The sequence below is a fragment of the Carassius auratus genome, chromosome 49, assembly GCF_003368295.1.
Source record: "Carassius auratus strain Wakin chromosome 49, ASM336829v1, whole genome shotgun sequence".
NCBI lineage: Eukaryota > Metazoa > Chordata > Actinopteri > Cypriniformes > Cyprinidae > Carassius > Carassius auratus.
This window is the reverse complement of record NC_039291.1, coordinates 12,699,127-12,718,548: the sequence shown is the minus strand read 5'-3', so window position 1 is coordinate 12,718,548 and position 19,422 is coordinate 12,699,127. Positions and strand designations below refer to the sequence as shown.

The 19,422-nt window shown below is 38.7% G+C and overlaps 2 protein-coding genes across 3 annotated transcripts; one reads left to right on the top strand and one right to left on the bottom strand.

The window, feature by feature from the left end:
* Window positions 1–404: 404 nt before the first annotated feature.
* Window positions 405–6,703, bottom strand: LOC113066269 (E3 ubiquitin-protein ligase RNF6-like). 2 transcript variants are annotated; one of them, XM_026238117.1, is made up of 4 exons: window positions 6,635–6,703; window positions 5,145–5,300; window positions 4,849–4,962; window positions 405–4,312 (listed from the first exon to the last, which is right to left on the bottom strand). In XM_026238117.1, the coding sequence occupies exons 2-4, from the start codon at window positions 5,284–5,286 to the stop codon at window positions 2,469–2,471; spliced, it is 2,100 nt and encodes a 699-aa protein (XP_026093902.1). In that variant the 5' UTR covers window positions 5,287–5,300; window positions 6,635–6,703; the 3' UTR covers window positions 405–2,468. The 2 variants fall into 2 exon arrangements, with proteins under 2 accessions (XP_026093902.1, XP_026093903.1); XM_026238118.1 differs by having other exon boundaries at window positions 5,145–5,303; window positions 6,635–6,700.
* A 1,852-nt stretch (window positions 6,704–8,555) lies between these two features.
* LOC113066270 (cyclin-dependent kinase 8-like) lies at window positions 8,556–18,865 on the top strand. The gene is made up of 13 exons (XM_026238119.1): window positions 8,556–9,035; window positions 12,075–12,150; window positions 13,878–13,988; window positions 14,077–14,217; window positions 14,881–14,938; window positions 15,044–15,175; window positions 15,269–15,412; window positions 15,916–15,985; window positions 16,070–16,142; window positions 16,223–16,320; window positions 16,451–16,529; window positions 16,786–16,950; window positions 17,792–18,865. Exons 1-13 carry the CDS (start codon window positions 8,908–8,910, stop codon window positions 17,915–17,917), a joined length of 1,401 nt encoding a protein of 466 aa, XP_026093904.1. The 5' UTR covers window positions 8,556–8,907; the 3' UTR covers window positions 17,918–18,865.
* Window positions 18,866–19,422: the final 557 nt, after the last annotated feature.

The window sequence follows — 19,422 nt, the reverse complement described above, 5'->3', positions numbered from 1 at the left end:
ATTTATTTACTAATATTTGTAAATTGTGATATTATTTGATAAAATTAACTTTTAAAAAAGAAAATACAGAAAAAAAACCTACAATAAATTTTAATTAAAAAAAAAACTATTTTTTTTTTTTTAATAAAATGTCAAATGTAACTTTATCCTGTGATGAAAAAGCTGTATTTTCAACAGCCATTACTATTAAGCCATTATATATATATATTCAAGTTCAACTGGACAGCTTTTATTTCAAAGTCTTTTATAACAAAATAAATGTCTTTACTGTCAGTTGTGATCAATTTACATATATATATATACTGTATATCACACACATTTGAATGGAATAGTAGAATTTACTGCATAAAGCACTTTTTTTCAATGTATGAAAAGCCTATTTGTTTGCTAGAAAGAAATAACAAAACATGCCAATCATTTCATTTTTAGGGAGCAGAGAAGAAAAAATGCAATTTATTTTATTACATAGTAACAGAATACATATTCTTCTGTTTTAGCATCACATTATAACAATACATAGTCATAGTTCAATGATGTTGATTTTTCATCATTAAATATTTAAACTTCATGGCCAAAGATCCCCCACTCGCAGATACACAACAGCTCAAAAGCCATTCTGATGCATTCAGCAATATACACACCCATTTGCTACGCGCATACTTACATTTCACACTTCTTACAGAACATACACACATCCCCACAACATACAGACAAAATAAAGGGATATTTTAGTATACAAGAAAACATAAGCAGACATCTATTGTACATTGAGGAAAAGTGTACCTTGGAAAGAAGCAAGGTACCAATACATTCATGATCATTCATTCAGAAGTCCTACTTCATGCTCTGCCTCACATGGGGAACGAGCAACACTGCATGAAGGGTACAAAATGGCAATTCAGAGCGTACGGGGCTTTCAGAAAAGGCCATAAGTGAAACCATTGTGTGATAAAATACTGAGGGAAGGTGAGCAGGGCAGGACATATGTGTGCGGTACAGAGCATGTTATGAGAAAAACTACAAAAACAGCTAAACGTGAATGGTAAAAGCAGGAAAACATAACAATACATAATCACAATTCAGTATCTTTCATTTCCTTCTTTTATCTCCGCATTGCCCTGGAAGAAGTCTGGCCTATAACAGGCTTGAATGTACTGCCTTGTAGTGCAGCGGCTGATAAGTGCTTTCAAGTGATAATCAATTTCAGCTTTTCATTAAAAAATGTTGAACTATGTGCAGGGGTTTATACGCAGGTACCAATCAAACATGCACTTACTAGCTCATACAATATCATATAATCCGATTGGCACTCCGAAACTTTTGTTCAAATGCAAATGACTTGTTCTCATTAGAAATGTAATGACACTCAAAGTGGAAAGCATATTTAGTCCACAAGGAAAATAATGGCCACACTTAAAAATTGAGTTCTGTAGTGTATGTGGAGTTGCTCATTGCCATTTTCAATAGTATAAAGATGCAGATGCATTTCAGCGATGGAATTTCCGCGACAAATTCATCTACGTCCAGATGCATCATTCATATCCCATGACTATTCTTATCAAACCCATAAAAATCACACCAAAAACCTGCTTTGATTGAAAACGCATTTAAAAGAACACTGCCCGACATTAAAGAGCATTTACATGGAGGACTCATAGAGCTTCAAAAACCGGTGGATTTCTCTGCAAGCGCTTAAAAGTAAAGGTTCCTTTTGAAATAGCGAATGAACCAGTGTACGGTTCTTTCTAGAGCATGTCTTACCATTAAAACTGAAAACACAGACATTCATATATTTACATGTCTTTAAAGAGGTTTAAGAGGTTTATCCCTTTTTAAAAAAAACACCAAACTTAAAGTTCATAAGTGAGATAGAATTAAGGTGCAGTTGCATCAGCTATATTTTGGTGAAATTTCGCAGGCAAAAAAAGATCCAAGGTCTATTGTCAATAGTGTAGTGATGTATGAAGCATAGCTCACAGAGACATTACTTCCAAACCAAGCTACTTTCTGTTGGTCAATGCAGTGAATTTGTTGCCAATGTGAATCCATTGCAAACTCTACATGAGGAAATTGTTCGCCCTCACACAAAATTCCAGATCACATGGGTACCCATTAAAATAACTGGATTTTGCCCACGAAAATTCGCCAAATAGCACTAAATGTAACCACACCTTTAGTTGAAGCTAACATTCCTAACTCTGTCCAAGTTAGTCACGCCATTTGTTAATATGTCTGCAAAGAATAATGGTGAATGAAAGAAGAGGAAGAGATGAAAACGAAAGGAGTCTAAAAAAATAAAGCTTTGTTAAATCTCTGCATTATAGTCTTTTTCTGCTTTTGGTTCTACCTTTAGCTTGAATACAATGGATCTCAGAGAATGAAAACATTGAAGCACTATGTACAGGTGCCACCGATGGTGGAACAAAAGTCAGTTGTTCAATCTGTTGATTGATAGCTACAGCCTGACATCATTCCTGATGGCTGGACAGAATAGGCTGTCTGCAGATGGGGCAGGTGTTGTTTTCAGATAGCCAGCGGTCAATGCAGTGGATGTGGAACTCGTGGGCGCAGGGCAAGCGGCGCAGCTTGTTGCCCTGAGCGTACTCGTTGATGCAGACGCTGCAAGCGCGGCCCAGCTCGCCCTCCAGGTTGACCTGACCGTAAGTGCGTGTCACCAGATTGTCGATCTGTTCTTTGGTGAGGCCCCTTGGGTGCTCCTCATCTTCATCTTCGTTGAGAAGGAAAAAGTGTGCCAGCCTTAAGATGGGCAACGTCCCATTTTCCACCAAACTATTAGTGTCCCTGCTGCTAGGTCGTGCCTCGGTCCCAGTCCTGCTCACCCGCACCTGTCCTTCCTCATCTTCTGTCACTAAACCTTCTCGTGCCGATTCCACTCTACCATGGGCCACATCGCCCTCACCACTACTAACGTGGTACACCTGGGCTCCGCCAGCAGAAACGGAGTCCTGGTTGGGCGTAGCTGTCTCAGAGTCCGCTTCCGTCTCCATGAGGGAACTGAGCTCACCAAAGCCTGTCATGATCTGGCGCAGGATTGATCTTAGCGCAGTGGAGCTGGGCTCGCCAAGGCCCGTCTCAGAAATGCGTCGCAGCGGTATGCGTATAGTGCTAACATAAGTGCGGATTCCCGCACGCTCCGAGCGCGAGATGGTTCGACGAAAGCCACCACTGTCGCTCTCGAAGGTGACCGTGTTCTCAGCGGCCCGAGCACGAGAGCGAGTGCGACTGGCAATGCTGTCCCTGTCCCGGTTCTCTCCTGGCCTGATGCGCCGTACCTGGAGGTCCAGCATGATCGTAGGGTGGCGCCGCACACCTCCGGCACCTGATACAGGCGTCTCCCCCTCTTCCTCACCAGCCTCCGGAGGATCCGTAGGAGCAGCTGGCTCTACAGCAGCCTCGCCCATCTCCATGGCAACAGCGGTACTTTCAGTGGTCTCCACTGGGGCAGCGCTGCTGCTATGGGTGGGGCTAACGCTGGAGGCAGGGTTTCTGTCCAAGGGGGAGCGGCTACGTCTTGAAGAGCGAGACAAAACCCCACTTGCTCCTGTTGACCTGCGCACGCGACCACGTGAACGAGTCCTACTGTTTCGTGGCTCACGGGCAGCTGGCTCCACCTGGGGGCTGGACTGAGGCAGAGCAGTGGGGCAGTCTAGGCCTTCATTTCCATTCTGCCCTTCCCCTGCATTAACTGAGGAGTTGGTGACCTGTATTTGACCCCTTAAAGCATCACCATCCTGCTCTTGAGACTGAAAAGCGAGTGGAGCCTGTGGAGGAGGAGAGCTCGGCAAAGAAGGCAAGTTCCTCAAAAGAGATGTGGGAGGAGCCTGCGAGGTCAGACGTGGCGTTACAGGTGGAGCCGTGCTACTGCGAGTGCGGCGCACTGGGGCCCTCCTTCCCAGGGTGGGCCTGGCCATAGAGTATGGTGTGGAGGGTTGATTTGAGTAAAGTGCAGAACTTGAGGGGTTATAAGGGGTTGTTGGTGCAGAGACAGATGACACTGGAGGAGGGGGAGGGGGAGGGGGAGGTGGTGGAGGAGGAGGAGGAGGAGGAGGCATTGAAAGATCAGTCGGGTCAGGGATGTCGCTGTGTTCTCCAGGCTCGGGTTGCTCGTGGTTGATGTTGATCTCAAGACTGAAGCGGAACTCGCCGCTGTTGGGGTTTGTGCGGCTGACGGCACGCCATGTTTGGTTTCCACTCTGCCCACTACGCGTGGCATTTCCTGTGCGCCGGAAAGTGTTCAGCCATTCCAACAGGGAGTCTCCATTAGATGTCTCTGAACCTGGCTCGACTGCACCTGGAAAATAAAAATTATTCATCAACATTATATCTTACCTATATATATATATATATATATATATATATATATATAAAACAATTTTCTTTTATTTGTACTTGTTTCTACTTGCACAACCTAATTTGGTTCCTTGACTACTTCCATTCAACAAGATGCATTCAGTTGCCTTTTTTCAAAAACATTTCAACAAATTGTACCAGATTACGTTAGTTTACGTTCACAAGAATCACATACATGGACCGACAACAACAAAGTTTAAGTTAATTTTGCCCTCTCCAATCTTTTTCAAATAGGGGGTCAGATCATACATGTTTTACTATGGCTACATAAGGCTTTATATCATTACAACCTTAACCCCAAGATTTATGCCCCTGTACTGTTGCTAAAAAATCCAGATGCATCCTGAATTGTTTTGTAATTGCATTGTGACTCTGCCTGCAAGGTGTTCATTGCTCACAAAACCAGCTGATTATTTTAAGTAGAATTATTTGTATAGCTAAGCAACATAATTCAAAACCATCCCTTTATGTCCTTACCGCTACTGCCCTCTGCCTCACTGCTCTGTGGGTGTGTTTCGGGCCGTGGCTGAGATGACACTCGCTCCTTTGCACCATCCAGACGCTGCCTCAGCTCCTCTGCTGTGACTTCACCTGTAATAAACCAAAGACACACCTTATTTAATATCCATCTATTGTTCATGTAAGTAAAAGATTAGGTTTGGAAATTTGTACTCCCTCATGCCTTACATTTTATAATATGCTTTAAATATTTCTCTGTGTATGCGTAAAACTACATGCATCTTTGCATATGGACAGGTTCAGTGTGTTCTCACCAGGTGTTCCCAGTAGATTGCTGTCTCTCATTAGTCTGTATTCCTCCTCACTCAGTTCATTAATGAAGTGATAGTATGCCTCCTCCCGCCGAAGCCGCTCCGCTTGACGATGCCGCTCGTCTCGGCCGCCGGGAGGGTCCATCACCACAGAAACCGCTGCTTACAGACATTACAAGATAGAAAAATCACAAAAATTGCTCAATAGATATTTAAGCAGTCCAGTTACGACTTCATCTCTGTTGTATTCCACTATATGTAGCTTTTCTTTTTCAGGACTTTTCTTATCAACATTAATATTTCAGTTTATAAGGGAATGTGTAAAAATTGTGGTCTTGTAACTGGTCACCACATTTAGATATGGTGAATATTATCAACTATCAACTGGTTCTGTGGTGGTAAATTATTTTTTTTTAAATACAATGACATGTAGATAATTAAAATAAGTATTGAAGAATATGCAAAAAAAAAAAAAAAAGATTTTGATGAAAAATAACAAATCACAATATAGGACATGATAGTTTTCTTAAAATATCTCAACTTTCAACGATTCATCTTTTATAAAAAAAAAAGAAGACATACAAACACACACACACACACACATATATATGTATATATATATATATATAAATCTAACAATAATACGTTTGCCGATTTGAAATCATGGTCTATATTAATATGCAAACCAGCTCCACATATAAACAATTAAGTTGAGACAGCAAGAAAATATACTAAAAATATGGTGGATATATGTAAGGAGAGTCTGAAGCATAAACTTATGTCTAAAACATAGCCACCATTAGGAGACAGCACTACAAAATGAACGCCTCAGAAAAGCAACCTGGAAATCCCAGTATGGAATCAAAACGCATTTGACACAGGTCAAAACACACCGAGAGCCAAATGACGCTGACAGTAGAGTCACATTAATTCATATGAATAACACCTCAATCGTTTCAAACAGTATTGCTGCTCTGTTATAATACAGCAGGCCACAGACAGCACCGCAGAACAAGTCAGGCACCAAAACTGTACTGTCAGCCTCACAACCAATCAGCATCCGAGAAGCGATGACTGACAGCCAGACTATCCACTCAGCATCGCTTAAAGGAGGGACATGACAAAGAAAAAGTCGGGCTCCATGTCAGTTAGCAACCATCCCAGAGACAATAAAAAGGCTGGGCTAGCACTCTACACAGGATGAAATTCACATCTGAAATTTGTCATTTAACTGTCAACGTTGTCTGTCATTGGGAAAACGCATACCATGCGACGGAGCGAGCTGTCATTTTAAATGCGCAACACCTTTGATGGTGTCGACAGATTGCTGGCAAGCTAACTGTGGGCCAATGAAAGACTTAGATCATTATTTTGACAAGATGAGGAAAACTTGTCACTGACACAAGCATATAACAGAAGATACAAAATTTAATAACACTGTCCAAAATGAGAACCAAATAAAGAAACGAAGATAGTAATAGATATGTAAGTACCTGAAACAGCAGCTGTAATATGGACGAGCTCTCTTTCCTCTCCGCTCTGATTACAGTGTAGCCAAGATGGGACCAAGGGGCAAGGAACTCGACCGGAAGTTGAAGTCGGGTGGGGGCTGCCATCTTTTAGCAGAACTTCACTTGCGTTAGCATTCCCATTGACTCCCATTCATTTTGGCGTCACTTTGACAGCGAATAACTTTACATCTGAGGCGTTTAAAGACTCTGTTTGTCCATTATTTATTTCTAAAGATACACGACAATGTATAAAGGGCTCCATTACCTTCTATGTTACATTATGGCCCCGTATAAACAGTTTTTGTAAAAAATAGGCTAACGATTGCGTCATAACCACTCGGCTCTCTGTCGCATTACCGTACAGACAGGAGGAGAAGCTCGCAGGCAATTAACTTAATATGGCGTACGGGCGTTACATTTTAAAATACTATACAAAATAATTAATCAGATTACTTACTCCTGCTCACTCACGACAAAGAACTCCCCGCTCAAGCTCGCCGTCTCTGCAAGATTAACGATGGCAGTTTGCACGCACAGCTACTAGAAGATTTACATCTGCCAGACAGGTTGCTGACGTCGTCAAGCTTCGTTTGAGTCTGCGCGTCAGAAACGGAAGTGCTAAAAAACGCTAAAACTGGGCTTCATTCGTCTCAATTGAGTTCCAATGGGGTCGCTGTGTCCATTTCTTTTACTGTCTATGGATGGGACCAGAGGAGCCACACAGACAACTGTCCGGACAACGACCATGTGCGCCAAAACAGTTCCCACAGTAATACACCAATAACAACACTATCATGCCCTTATTACACAGGCACACAAACACACATATTATATAACTATACATACATATACATACAATAATAAAATAATACAGTCTTTACGAATAATAAATAAATAGTAAATACGAATAATATGTCTGGTCATGCGAAGACTATCTTGTCTATTTTAAGGGGGTTTGTTAAAACTCAATGGGCTCAGGGGAGGCAAGAGAAACATGGACTCCTGCTGTTACTTAAAAATGTCGCTGTTGGACAATGTTTTTTTTCAGAAAAATTAGTGATTTATACACTTTTTGAATGTAATATTTGTAATATTGTCGCTGTTTTATTTTTGCTCAATGATTTTTTTTCCCTCATCCAATATTTTGGCCTCCTCGGAGAGAATGCCTCTGAGAATATATGAAAAGTTCTCTCTCTAAAACTCAATAGCGCAATATGTATCGATTTTCGACTTGAATTATTATATTTTATAATGTAATAATAATGTTATTAAGGTTAATTTGCTTTTATACATTTCAGTATTTATTATTTGAAAGAATTATATATGTTTTCCGGTGTGTGTTGTGTTTAACACTGATAATGCCTGTTAAAGTCTGTTATTTGAAGAGGGTTAATAAAGGTAAAAAAAAAAAAAAAAACACCACAGTAACAGTGACAGGATGGATGACATTTTTGTGAGCAATGAAATGCTTCATTTTGAAAAGAGTTGGGAATATTTATGTATTTAAATTTTAATTTTTTATACATATTATATTGATAGTTATTGATAAAATTAGCATTGCTATTAATTAGCCTATATTTTGTACATTCCTCTATGTATTTTATATATAAATGTTAAAGCGGAAAGGTCATTCAATATTATGGTTAATAAATATTATATCGATAGCAATTGATAAAATAAGCTTATTTTGTTTTATTAGTTATATTTTATTGTTTGAATAATTAAACCAGCTACAGTAAGTTAATTTGTTATTAATTACATTTTTTGCAATCCTCTAAGTATTCTATGTCAAAATTCTATAACATTTAAAACTAAAATGCACATAACCATAAAACTGAAAAACAAAGGCGCTCTTCAGTAAAGAGTTAAAATTCACGTGGTGCGCCACAAAGCCCATTCCTCGCCGTCATGTCGATGGTTGCATTCACGACGTTTTGCGACATTACCGTACGTGGACGCTCAACTCTCCCGGGTGAGATACCGGCTGAGCAGCGCAGTTGCACAGAAATATCAAAGAAAGCCACTGATAGTCCAATAACACTCTGCACTTTTTGTCAAATCAGAAGCACACTGCTTCAAACGCCATCTCAGGTGCCCGTAACTGCTCGCGGTAAATGTGGACTCTTTAGTTAAGCTGAAAAGCGACGCGAGGGAAGGCAACTAATTGTCTAAACGGGGCTTGAAGTAAGTTGCCTCCCCAGCGGCGCTTTAAAGAGAAGGAAGCCACAGCCCGGATCCCCAGAATAACGGTGAAAATGGACTATGATTTCAAAGTGAAGCTCACCGGGGAGAGAGAACGAGTCGAGGATCTCTTTGAGTACGAGGGATGTAAAGTTGGACGGGGGACTTATGGCCATGTGTACAAAGCAAAGAGGAAAGATGGGTGAGTTCGCAGGATGGACCTGTGCAGAGATACGAGGCCTGCGCTGCCTTGCGATCTGCTCTCAGAGACCAAAACACACCGTGTGTCGTCCGTCCTCGACCCGGTGTTTCAGAGAGACACGTATCTTGTCTCCAGAGAGAGTTTGATATGCATTATGCACAGCTCAGTTACAGCGGAGGCTTATTTCGAGGGGATTGTAAATGTACGTCAACAGGCGCGAGTGCTGTTGTGATCGACGAGCTTATACAGGTGTATTGATGCAGATTTAGATTTGCAGCATCATGTGTTTTTTCTTCGTCATTATGGAAACTATATTTACCATTAACAAAAACTACACTTTAAAAAAAAAAAAAAGGCGTCTTTAACCAGTTGTCTAAATTGCTGCTCCAAAATACACAACAGTGCATAAAATCATCATCTTTAGTCTATAAGGCGGCTGTGATGCTGCTCTACATTATGTGTGAATAGAATACAGCATTATTGCAGCCTTATATAATGCCTTTGTCGTGGCAGAGAATTCTAATTAGTAGTTTCATATTTTATTTAGACTGTTTTATTTCTGTATAATTTGGTAACATTTTGCAATAAGGTCCTATTGTTAATGCATTAACTAACAATGAGCAATAGATTTGTTATGGTATTTTTTAATCTTTGTGCAATTTCATTTACTGTTCTTTGTTCATGTTAGCTCACTTCCTTTAATTGATTAGAAAAATGCTTTAGAAATATTTTTCATTGTTAGTTCATGTTAACTAATAGAATCTTGCCTATAATTTCATATTTAAACCAGTTACATTTATAGCCTGGATTTTCTGTTGTTGTTCCCTTCCAATGCTTTTGGCACATCAGCTGTATTAATATATCATTAGTCTCCCAAGTTCATGTCGACATCTGTATCCATTGATTCTGTTGTGATTGACGTCGCTTTTGAGATCTTACAGTGGAGATCATGGTCCCCTGCACAGGTTTAGAAGAGGATCTTTTTTAGCCTTTTTCAGGTTTCTTTTTCGGGTTTCTTTTTCTCTTCTGCTGCCTTATTGAAGTATCTCTGCAATTGCATTGGTTGCATAAGTGACTTGCATAAGTGGTGTCACTTACCAGTTTATTACAGCAGATGTTGAGGATTATGAAAGGTTGTTATAACATAAATACAGCCTTGACATGCCATGCTTCATATTGGTTTGTCAACAATAGCCATCCAAGGAATAAAGGCCAGTGTATAACAAAGCACCTCTAATTTTGTAAAATATATGTTTTGTCGTCATAAGAAAAAAAGACTAAATTTGTGATGCAGAATTATTTTCATATACAGATGTTGGGGGCTAGAAATACAGGTGGGAAGGGGAATTGAGAGGTTTGTTTTATTAGGGTTCTGTTGGGGGGAAAGGGAGTTAAAATTCTTGTGCTCTCAATGTTTTTGGTAACTTGCCGATAGGAATATATTCTCCAAAACTTTCTCACATCAGAGACGAAAACACTGTGCTCTTCGTCCACAGAAGGACAAATGATTCTCTTCTAACACAATGATCAAAGGGCTGAGAATAACTGTATGACAAGTGTAACCTTTCTAGGATTAGATCATTTATAAACACCCAAGTTTTTCAGGCTTTCTAATAGACTGTGCCACACATAGTCTGTTGAATTTGTATAGTCCTTTGATTTTTATGGTGCATAAAACGCTGATGAAATCGCTGAATTCGGTCATAAAAATGGAATTTACAGTATAACATGGAATGTCACAGAATTTGGCAAAATTTACCACAAATGAATTTTTTTGTAATCAGATCACAATGTAGCCTAGTGTCTATTAAGCCACAAAAAATGACTTAAAGCAAAAAATTACTTAAAGTAACAAATACAATAATAAAACCGTTTTTAAAGACATGATTTTTTTTTAAGGAATATCACTCCATCACATCTTTCTGTTCATGTTTCAGTTTGTTGTTGTGCAAGTCTTATGCATTTACTTGATTACCACCACTTTTGAAAAATAAAGATTAGTATTAAATCATAAACCCAGAAAAATTTAAAACGATATGTCTGACGATTTTCATAGGGCCCTATTATCATAATTGAATTCAATTCATCAAACATCCTTTTTTAATTATTACAATTCTATTATAGCATTTAAAGAATAAAACTGATTTAATGGTGCCTTAAATGTCTAATTCCAGCTGCAGTGTCAGTTAAAACCCTTATTTAATTACTTCTTGCAAAGAAATCAAACCACCATGACTGATAGTTTTACATTTATTGATTAGAAAGTAGAGCTGTGTAGCCCATTCTTCATTTTATTTGTATTAGTGTTTTTTTGCTGGGAAAACTGGACTGAAAAATAACCCTCAATGTCTGCAGGACATCGGTGGTCATATTGAGGCAGCTGAAATAGCATTCCTCCCAATTTGCATAGAACTTTATTGTATTTAGTGCTATCACATGGGACTTGTTTTATTTTGTTCGACACTCTAATTAGATTTTTAACTTCTAATGGTTATTTGGTTCTTGTGCAGCTATCTTTATTTCACACCAGTTGCAGACTGTCTTGGTGGAAGTAGAATGGATCTGCTGATGAGTTCCTGTAAGTTGGTTCTGAAGTGCCTGGCATTAAGTGAGACCCATCAGACAGACCCAAAGCTGCGCTATTAAAGTCCAGACTGCCTGGCAGCCAAAGTCTCACTTGAAGGTCCTAAGCATGTAAAGATGTTTTTGTTCACCTAGAAGCTGATTGTTTATGAGCGGTTTACAGCTAATTTGTTCCCCAGAAACTGGACAGGGCGTTGTGAGATTTTATAGGCAGAATTTTTTCGTAGAACTTCATTTCAACATTACCCTCTTGCCTCCTGTTAGTTGTCAGGAGACTTGTGAGCTTCCGAAGGTGTGCTGGTAATTAAACTCAAAATCATCTGCTTAAAATTCTGCCGGGTCTTTCCCAGCGGATTATTTCACTCCATAAGAGGTTTAATATGATCTTTTGGTGTAGATTTAGGGAAATGTATTGTACTGAAGAGTAATTGCGGATGCTGCTATGTCTGTTTGCAGGAAGGATGATAAAGATTATGCTCTGAAGCAGATTGAAGGCACAGGGATCTCTATGTCTGCCTGCAGAGAGATAGCAGTAAGTATATCAAGCTTTAAACGTGTTCCTGTCAAGAGGATCTTCAAGTAGCTCTGCCACATGCCATCTTGGTTAAACAAGTTCCTGGAAATACATTTATAGCATTTGGAGGATACTTTAGAGAATTAAAATCTGTTATTAACTTCAGAAAATGTGTCTACTTAATATTATCATGTGATGTAAAGGATTTATTTCAAGGATCATTATTTTTATGATGAGATTTGTTTTTTCAAATCCATATGACTTCATTATAATCAAAGTGAATGAAAACTAGGATCATCAAGCTCCGACATGATAAAAAAGCACAAATCATAAAAGACATGAAATTTAGTGCATTAGTCATATGGATCACTTTTATGATGTTTTGTGTCCTTTTGAAGCTTCAAAACTCCAGTCCTCATTCATTGTAATTGCATGGAAAAGAGCAACTGGCACATTATTCGAAATTTCTGCTTTTGTCTTCCTTAGTTATAAAGCTTTGGAACAACATTAAAGGTCCCGTTTTTTGTGCTCTTTTGAAGCTTTTATTGTGTTTACAGTGTGCAATATAACATGTGTTCATGTTTCGCGTGTAAAAAAACTGTATTTGTCACACAATTCACCTATATGTATACCACTGTGAGTCATAAAAACGGGCTGATGACTTCCTTGAAGTCTATGAAGCCCTTCCTTCAGAAACACGTAACGAGTTGTGATTGTGCCAGCGGTTCCTGTGTTGTGATTCGACAGCAGCTTAGCGCATGCTGCCCTCCTGGAAATGCGATTGGGCTAGTTTTGAGAAGCAAGTGATTTGTTTTGAAAACCTGGCAATCCTGATCGGAACCATAGACAGTAAAAGAACGCACGGGCTGCAGATGTACTTCTAATCACAGAACACCTTTACTGACGAGAATGCGCATGAAAATCACACTTAATTTTTTTGCACAGCTCTAACATCTAGTTAACAAAGCTAAACAGTGTTGCCCTTTGTGTAATAAGTTACAGAAACTGTTAAACGCACCAACAAAAAATAGACTTACCGGTTGTGGTCCATAAACAACGCCTTCTCCAGACAAAGAGGGAACTGCTCCATCTTTCAAGAATAATCTTTGTGCGAATCCGGCATTGAACTGATTGAGATTGAGGAAGCTGGCCTCAGCAAAATGTGCTGCACATAGTTTTACATGTGGTTTATAATTTTCGGGAACCGAGTTAAACATAAATTGTAACCATTAATCTCCAAGTACAGCGTCCCTGGGAAGGCCAAACAAAGATGATTGGACTCCGAGATGAAAATAACAGCGTTTCAACGGCATGTCGAACACAAACGCAACTCTTCCTCCGTCTGAGCGCAACAAGACCACGCCCCCTTTTTTGTGTATTCATGTGGGCGGAGGTTAGTCAAAAAACTGTTTTAGTGACATCATTACTGCAGGAACTAGAGGGATGTAGTCCAAATGGGTCGTTCGTTGTAGGCGAATTCTGTTAAATAAAATATCTTGCTTGGCATTGAACTTTGAGCTTTAGAATTTTACAGATATTATTTATACACTAACAACAACATTACACACTAACTAACGTTTAAAACATGGGATCACGAAGAACGGGATCTTTAAGGGAGGGTGAATAAACAAATAATTTCTCCATACTGTCCTCTTAATAAGCATACTTCAGGCTGAAGTAATTTTGTGTGCTCTGTAGATGTGTGTCTCAGCATGTGTGTGTTGGTTCTTGTTTGCTCCCTGCAGCTGCTGCGTGAACTGAAGCACCCCAATGTGATCTCACTGCAGAAGGTTTTCCTGTCACATGCAGACCGCAAAGTGTGGCTTCTCTTTGACTACGCTGAACATGACCTCTGGGTAACATACAGTCAAACGCTCATGCACACACACAGAGAAATGTTTGTATACAGTACATATCCTGCTGAGGGTCTACGTGTCTTTGTAGCACATCATCAAGTTCCACAGAGCCTCCAAGGCCAATAAGAAGCCTCTTCAGCTGCCACGTGGGATGGTAAAGTCTTTGCTCTACCAGATCCTGGATGGCATCCACTATTTGCACGCCAACTGGGTCCTGCACAGAGACCTGGTGAGGTTCAGTTTTTTATATTGAACAGTTAATGTCTATCCAGATGTAGCTAATTTCACTTGGCTGATTATTAGAAATCCCACGACAATTTCCAGTAGGTGGCAGCATTTAAAAAGTATATATTTGTTTTAAATATTTTTTGACAAAAATAGATGTCAGGACAGAATTTAACACTGCTGGTGTTGAGCATTGATTATGAAATTAGTTTTTGGTATTTTAATTTTAAAAAATTAAAATATGAGATTAAATAAATAAAAAAATAGAAATGGGAAAAAGCTAAATCGAAATGACAAATAACAAAATTACTAAAAAAAAAAATAATAATAATTCAGAAAAGAAAAATACCTCTACCTAATACTAAAATAACACTGTTGCCAAATGATGCATGAATGAATTCTAAATAAATATAAAGCAATTCTTGCAAAATATTAATGCTAATTGAACCAAGCTTCATTTGGTATCAGTATTTACTTAAATAAATAAATAAATTTATTTATTTATTTCAAAACACTGTTTCATGGCTATAATAGATTAATCATGCATAATAAGTTTTCAAAATCCTAAAAAGAAGTTTTAGAAAAGAAGTTACAGCATCAGTTATCACACGGAAATTAGAAATAAGAGGAAGTATTACAGCTCTGAACTTTGACTCTTTCGCCACAGAAACCTGCCAACATATTGGTAATGGGAGAAGGTCCTGAAAGAGGACGTGTGAAGATAGGTATGACATAAGCTCCGTTTCCTTTCTCTTGTGACAAAAAGGAGACAGATGTGTGTTTTGATGCACAGTCGTGACCATTTTGAAAATTCTGTCCCATATGTGCAGCTGATATGGGATTTGCCCGACTCTTCAACTCACCACTGAAGCCTTTAGCAGATCTGGATCCTGTAGTTGTAACGTTCTGGTACAGAGCACCGGAGCTGCTGCTGGGAGCCAGGCATTACACCAAAGCCATTGGTGAGATGATTGTGTGTGTGTGTGTGTGCGCGCAAATGCACATTTAAAAAGTGTATTCTAGATTTGGGGACTTCCTTTCTTTCTCTTTTTCAGATATCTGGGCGATTGGCTGTATCTTTGCTGAGCTTTTGACCTCAGAGCCCATCTTCCACTGTCGACAGGAAGACATTAAGACCAGTAATCCTTACCATCACGATCAGCTGGACCGGATCTTTAATGTCATGGGCTTTCCAGCAGGTATTCATCATCCACTTGACATTTAAATCTAGTCGATTCAGTGAAGACTGTGAGACTTTTGTTACAGGTCCCTCAATGTCTTTTTAAAGAGTCAAAGGTCATTTGTTGTTTAAATATTTATAAGGTTCTGTGTGTTTACAGATGGGATTATTAACAATTCTGGATGAGGTACTGATTCCTCTTAATAATTATATTTTAAACTGAAGTAACTTTCAGTTTAAATTACTAAAGTTAAAACAAAACTAAAAAAAAAATTATAGCCAAATGGGGGAAGAAATACAATGATGATAATAAAAATGACAAAAACATGAAATTACTAAAAATGTAAAAGCTGAAAATATACAAATTAAGGCTAATTTGAAATATTTAAAATACTCAGTATACAAATAATGCTAAAATAACACTGTTGTCAAATGAATATTTATATATGCCATTGCAGTTAATAGTTCCCAATGCTTCAGTCAATTGTACTGATATTCTTTGTAATCTAATTTTCTTCTCAGATAAAGACTGGGAGGACATTAAGAAGATGCCGGAACACTCTACGTTGATGAAAGACTTTAGGAGGAATACGTTAGTTTGACTTCATCTTTGACTGTAAAAATGTCATACCAATCCGAGTTTTCTATTTGATGACATTTGTTCCTCTTGCTGTAGGTACACTAACTGCAGCCTTATAAAATATATGGAGAAACATAAAGTCAAACCTGACAGCAAAGCATTCCACTTGGTAAGTGGGCGAAAAGAATAGCAAATCTCATTTATTTCATTCTCATATATTCAACTGTTAACTTATGAACTCCCTCTCAGCTGCAAAAGCTGCTTACAATGGACCCAATCCGCCGAATCACATCCGAGCAGGCCATGCAAGACTCGTACTTCCTGGAGGAGCCTTTACCCACGTCTGAGTGAGTCAGTTTAGAAGCAAAATCAGCTTTCTTCATGAAACGAACAATTATGATTAGGATTTTTGCCATAGTGCTCTACCTACATAAGATATTGTTTAGGATACATTTAAAATAGCTCTGTTTTGTTTAGTGTCTTTGCTGGCTGCCAGATTCCTTATCCCAAACGAGAATTCCTGACAGAAGAGGAGCCGGAAGACAAGGCAGATAAAGTAGGAAATGTGTGCTTTCTGCTTTTTGAGTAGTTCTGTGTCAGTTTGAATGTCTCTCTGTCTATTTATTAGTTTTTATTTTTTTATATATAGTTATTTTTAAAAAAGCATGCATTTAGTCATGCCCCCTGACCCATTTAGAGGCTTTTTCCCACGTTATGAAATTATATGTGATTAATTAGCATATGATGTAGTTGGATTACATTTTTTATTGAGATTTATGCATTGTAATTTTCTTTCTCTCCTACAACTGCAGAAAAACCAGCAGCAGCAGCAGCAGCAGGGGAACAACCACACCAATGGGGCGGGGCACACAGGTAACCCTGACAACAGCCACGCACAAGGCCCGCCTCTGAAGAAGGTGAGAGTGGTTCCGCCCACTACTACCTCAAGTGGCCTGATCATGACCACAGATTACCAGGTAACACATGTAAACATAAACCTTTGTGATTTATTTGTTGTATTTTACAAACGGGCTTGAAAATGGACCTTCTGTTGTCTATCAGCCACAATAATTGATGAATGTGAATTTTTGCTAGAATTTAACTAGTTTTCTATTTTAACTGTATTTTAAACGAATTCATTCCTGTATCCAGCATCTATCTTTCCTGATCCTTCAGAAATCACTCTAATATACTGATTTGCTGCTCAATAAGCATTTCTTATTATTACCATTGTTGAAAACAGTTGTGCTGCTTAAAATATATATATTTTTTGTGCAGCATTTATCTGAAAAAGGAATCTTTTGTAACAATGTAGAAGGTTTTACTATTAATTTTACTTACTTTTTAATATCAATTATATATATATATATATAAAATGAGATGATCGTGTATATATATAATGTGTATATGTATATCTATAGTGTGTGTGTGTAGCAAAAAGATTAAACCACACTTTCTCTGTGAAATCGAGCAAATTTAAGCAAATATTTCCATTTATTCATTTAGAACATTTAGTCAGTTGTTTGTATTCATGTTTTCTCTGGTGGACTATCATCTCATTTTGGTCCTTATTAGTGGCGATAACCTTTCAGTCCATTTTCCTCCATGATTTCTTTCATCTAGATCCTGGAAGTTTCCATTTACATGCATTCATTTGTGTCTTGAGTGCTTGCTACTGCATGCATGAGCAGCAAAGTGCCACTTAAAGGTCTTAAAAACAGTTAGTCAGACCCCATGAGTTGTTGTTGTCATTTTCTGTAAAGTTCGAATCACGTGTTGCTGCTGAAGCATTCAGAATGCTGTTCTTCTGTGTTCCAGCGCACCAATCCACATGCTGCCTACCAGAACCCAGGACCAAGCACATCATTGCCCCAAAGCAGCATGGGATACTCCTCTACCTCCCAGCAGCCTCCACAGTACTCACACCAGACCCACCGCTACTGAGTCAGGCCACGCCCCCTCTCACAGTGCCCAATAGGGAGAATGTACTTAGGGAGGCGGGTGTGGACCAAGCCAAACTGCCCCACCCACTGGGCGCTTTGCTGTGCAGCATTTCCACCGCAGGAACAATAACTGTAACCTAACAACACATCACCGTATCATACAGCTAACATTATCTTCAGCTGACAAAAGGAGAAAAAAAAAAAATAATAATAGACTGAAACAAATGGAAAAAAAAAGCTGATGAAAAGCAGATATTTGTTCCATAGGTGATAGTTCAAGTCCTTGCTGCAAGTCTGTGATACTTCACACAAAAAAAATAAAAACACACACACACAAAAAAAGCAACAAACATTCCCAATATGTGGTACTAAACAGCTGCACTATATAGTAAGACTGGTTTGGAGTGAGGTGGAGATCCACCATACAATCCATCCTCTTTAGCCCTAGTCCTTCTTCCCCCTCACTTTGAAATCCGTTGGCCTCTCCAAGACACAAAGCTGCTATGTGACTGCCAGCAAAGACAGAATGACGTTTGTCAGTATGTCTGTCTCTCCGTCTGCCCTTATACACACACAAACACACACATACATGCACTCACTCTTTTAGCCCATTGCTGGGGACCGAATTCTCTGTGCTGGAGCTGCTGACTGAAGCATCATGAGAACCTCTAGTGCCCCCTGCTGCATCATACTGGTAGAAGGCGGTATAAAAGAAACAACAAACTTGATTTTAGTAGTTAATAATTTAATGTTTTAGTTTTTACTTTTTGGAGAGGTCAGCAACTTCCATTTTGCTGTCAGAAAGGCTGTTATGTGTGAAAGATTGGCCTTAGAACTTCATGACAAAAGTTGTGTTGACAGCAGATTGAACATGCATTGTACTGTATTGTAATATTTTACATGAAACGAATATCCTGACAATAAAAGTGGAAGCGTTTAAAAAAAAAAAGGGAAAAGATTTTATTTCTGTTGTTTGTGTGAGTGCTTGCATTTCCTGGGGCAAAAATACACAGGCAATGTATGCGCTTATTTTAAAAGATTATTTAGCATTTTAATTGAGTCTATTTTCATTAGGAATTATGGCTGCATTATCTTTTTCGTTCCTTTTTTAAATGCGTGGTATTTATTTGAGGTGTCTCGTCCCACCTCAGAGGTCTTGACCTTCTTGTCTTGATCCAATTTTAGTTTGTTAATTTATTGAATTGATATTAAGCTATTGTAATTATTGAATTATTTTATTAACTAATTTTACATTTACAAATGTACATTTATTTGTAACTTTTCTTATTATTATTTACCAAATGTTGACTCTTTTATTTATTTTGATGTTTATTCCATTTTTATTTCTAAAAGCCACATAAATCAGGGTTTTAAAACACATTTACTGTCCATGGGTGGTGGGGGAGTGTTGATTGAAAATGTCTGACATAGTGTCCCAGTTTTGATTACAATCAACATTTTAAATCACCACCCATGGACAGTGACCATTTGCTGTTCCATGCCCCA

Bases quoted from the DNA above. Each gene is read 5' to 3' on its own strand.
- LOC113066270 (XM_026238119.1), top strand. From the start codon at position 8,908: ATGGACTATGATTTCAAAGTGAAGCTCACCGGGGAGAGAGAACGAGTC. The intron at 15,413-15,915 runs GTATTCATCATC...TTTTCTTCTCAG, and splicing joins TGTCATGGGCTTTCCAGCAG to ATAAAGACTGGGAGGACATT. The intron at 16,951-17,791 runs GTAACACATGTA...TCTGTGTTCCAG, and splicing joins TCATGACCACAGATTACCAG to CGCACCAATCCACATGCTGC.
- LOC113066269 (XM_026238117.1), bottom strand. From the start codon at position 5,286: ATGGACCCTCCCGGCGGCCGAGACGAGCGGCATCGTCAAGCGGAGCGG. The intron at 4,963-5,144 runs GTGAGAACACAC...GGTTTATTACAG, and splicing joins CAATCTACTGGGAACACCTG to GTGAAGTCACAGCAGAGGAG. The intron at 4,313-4,848 runs GTAAGGACATAA...TTTATTTTCCAG, and splicing joins TGAGGCAGAGGGCAGTAGCG to GTGCAGTCGAGCCAGGTTCA.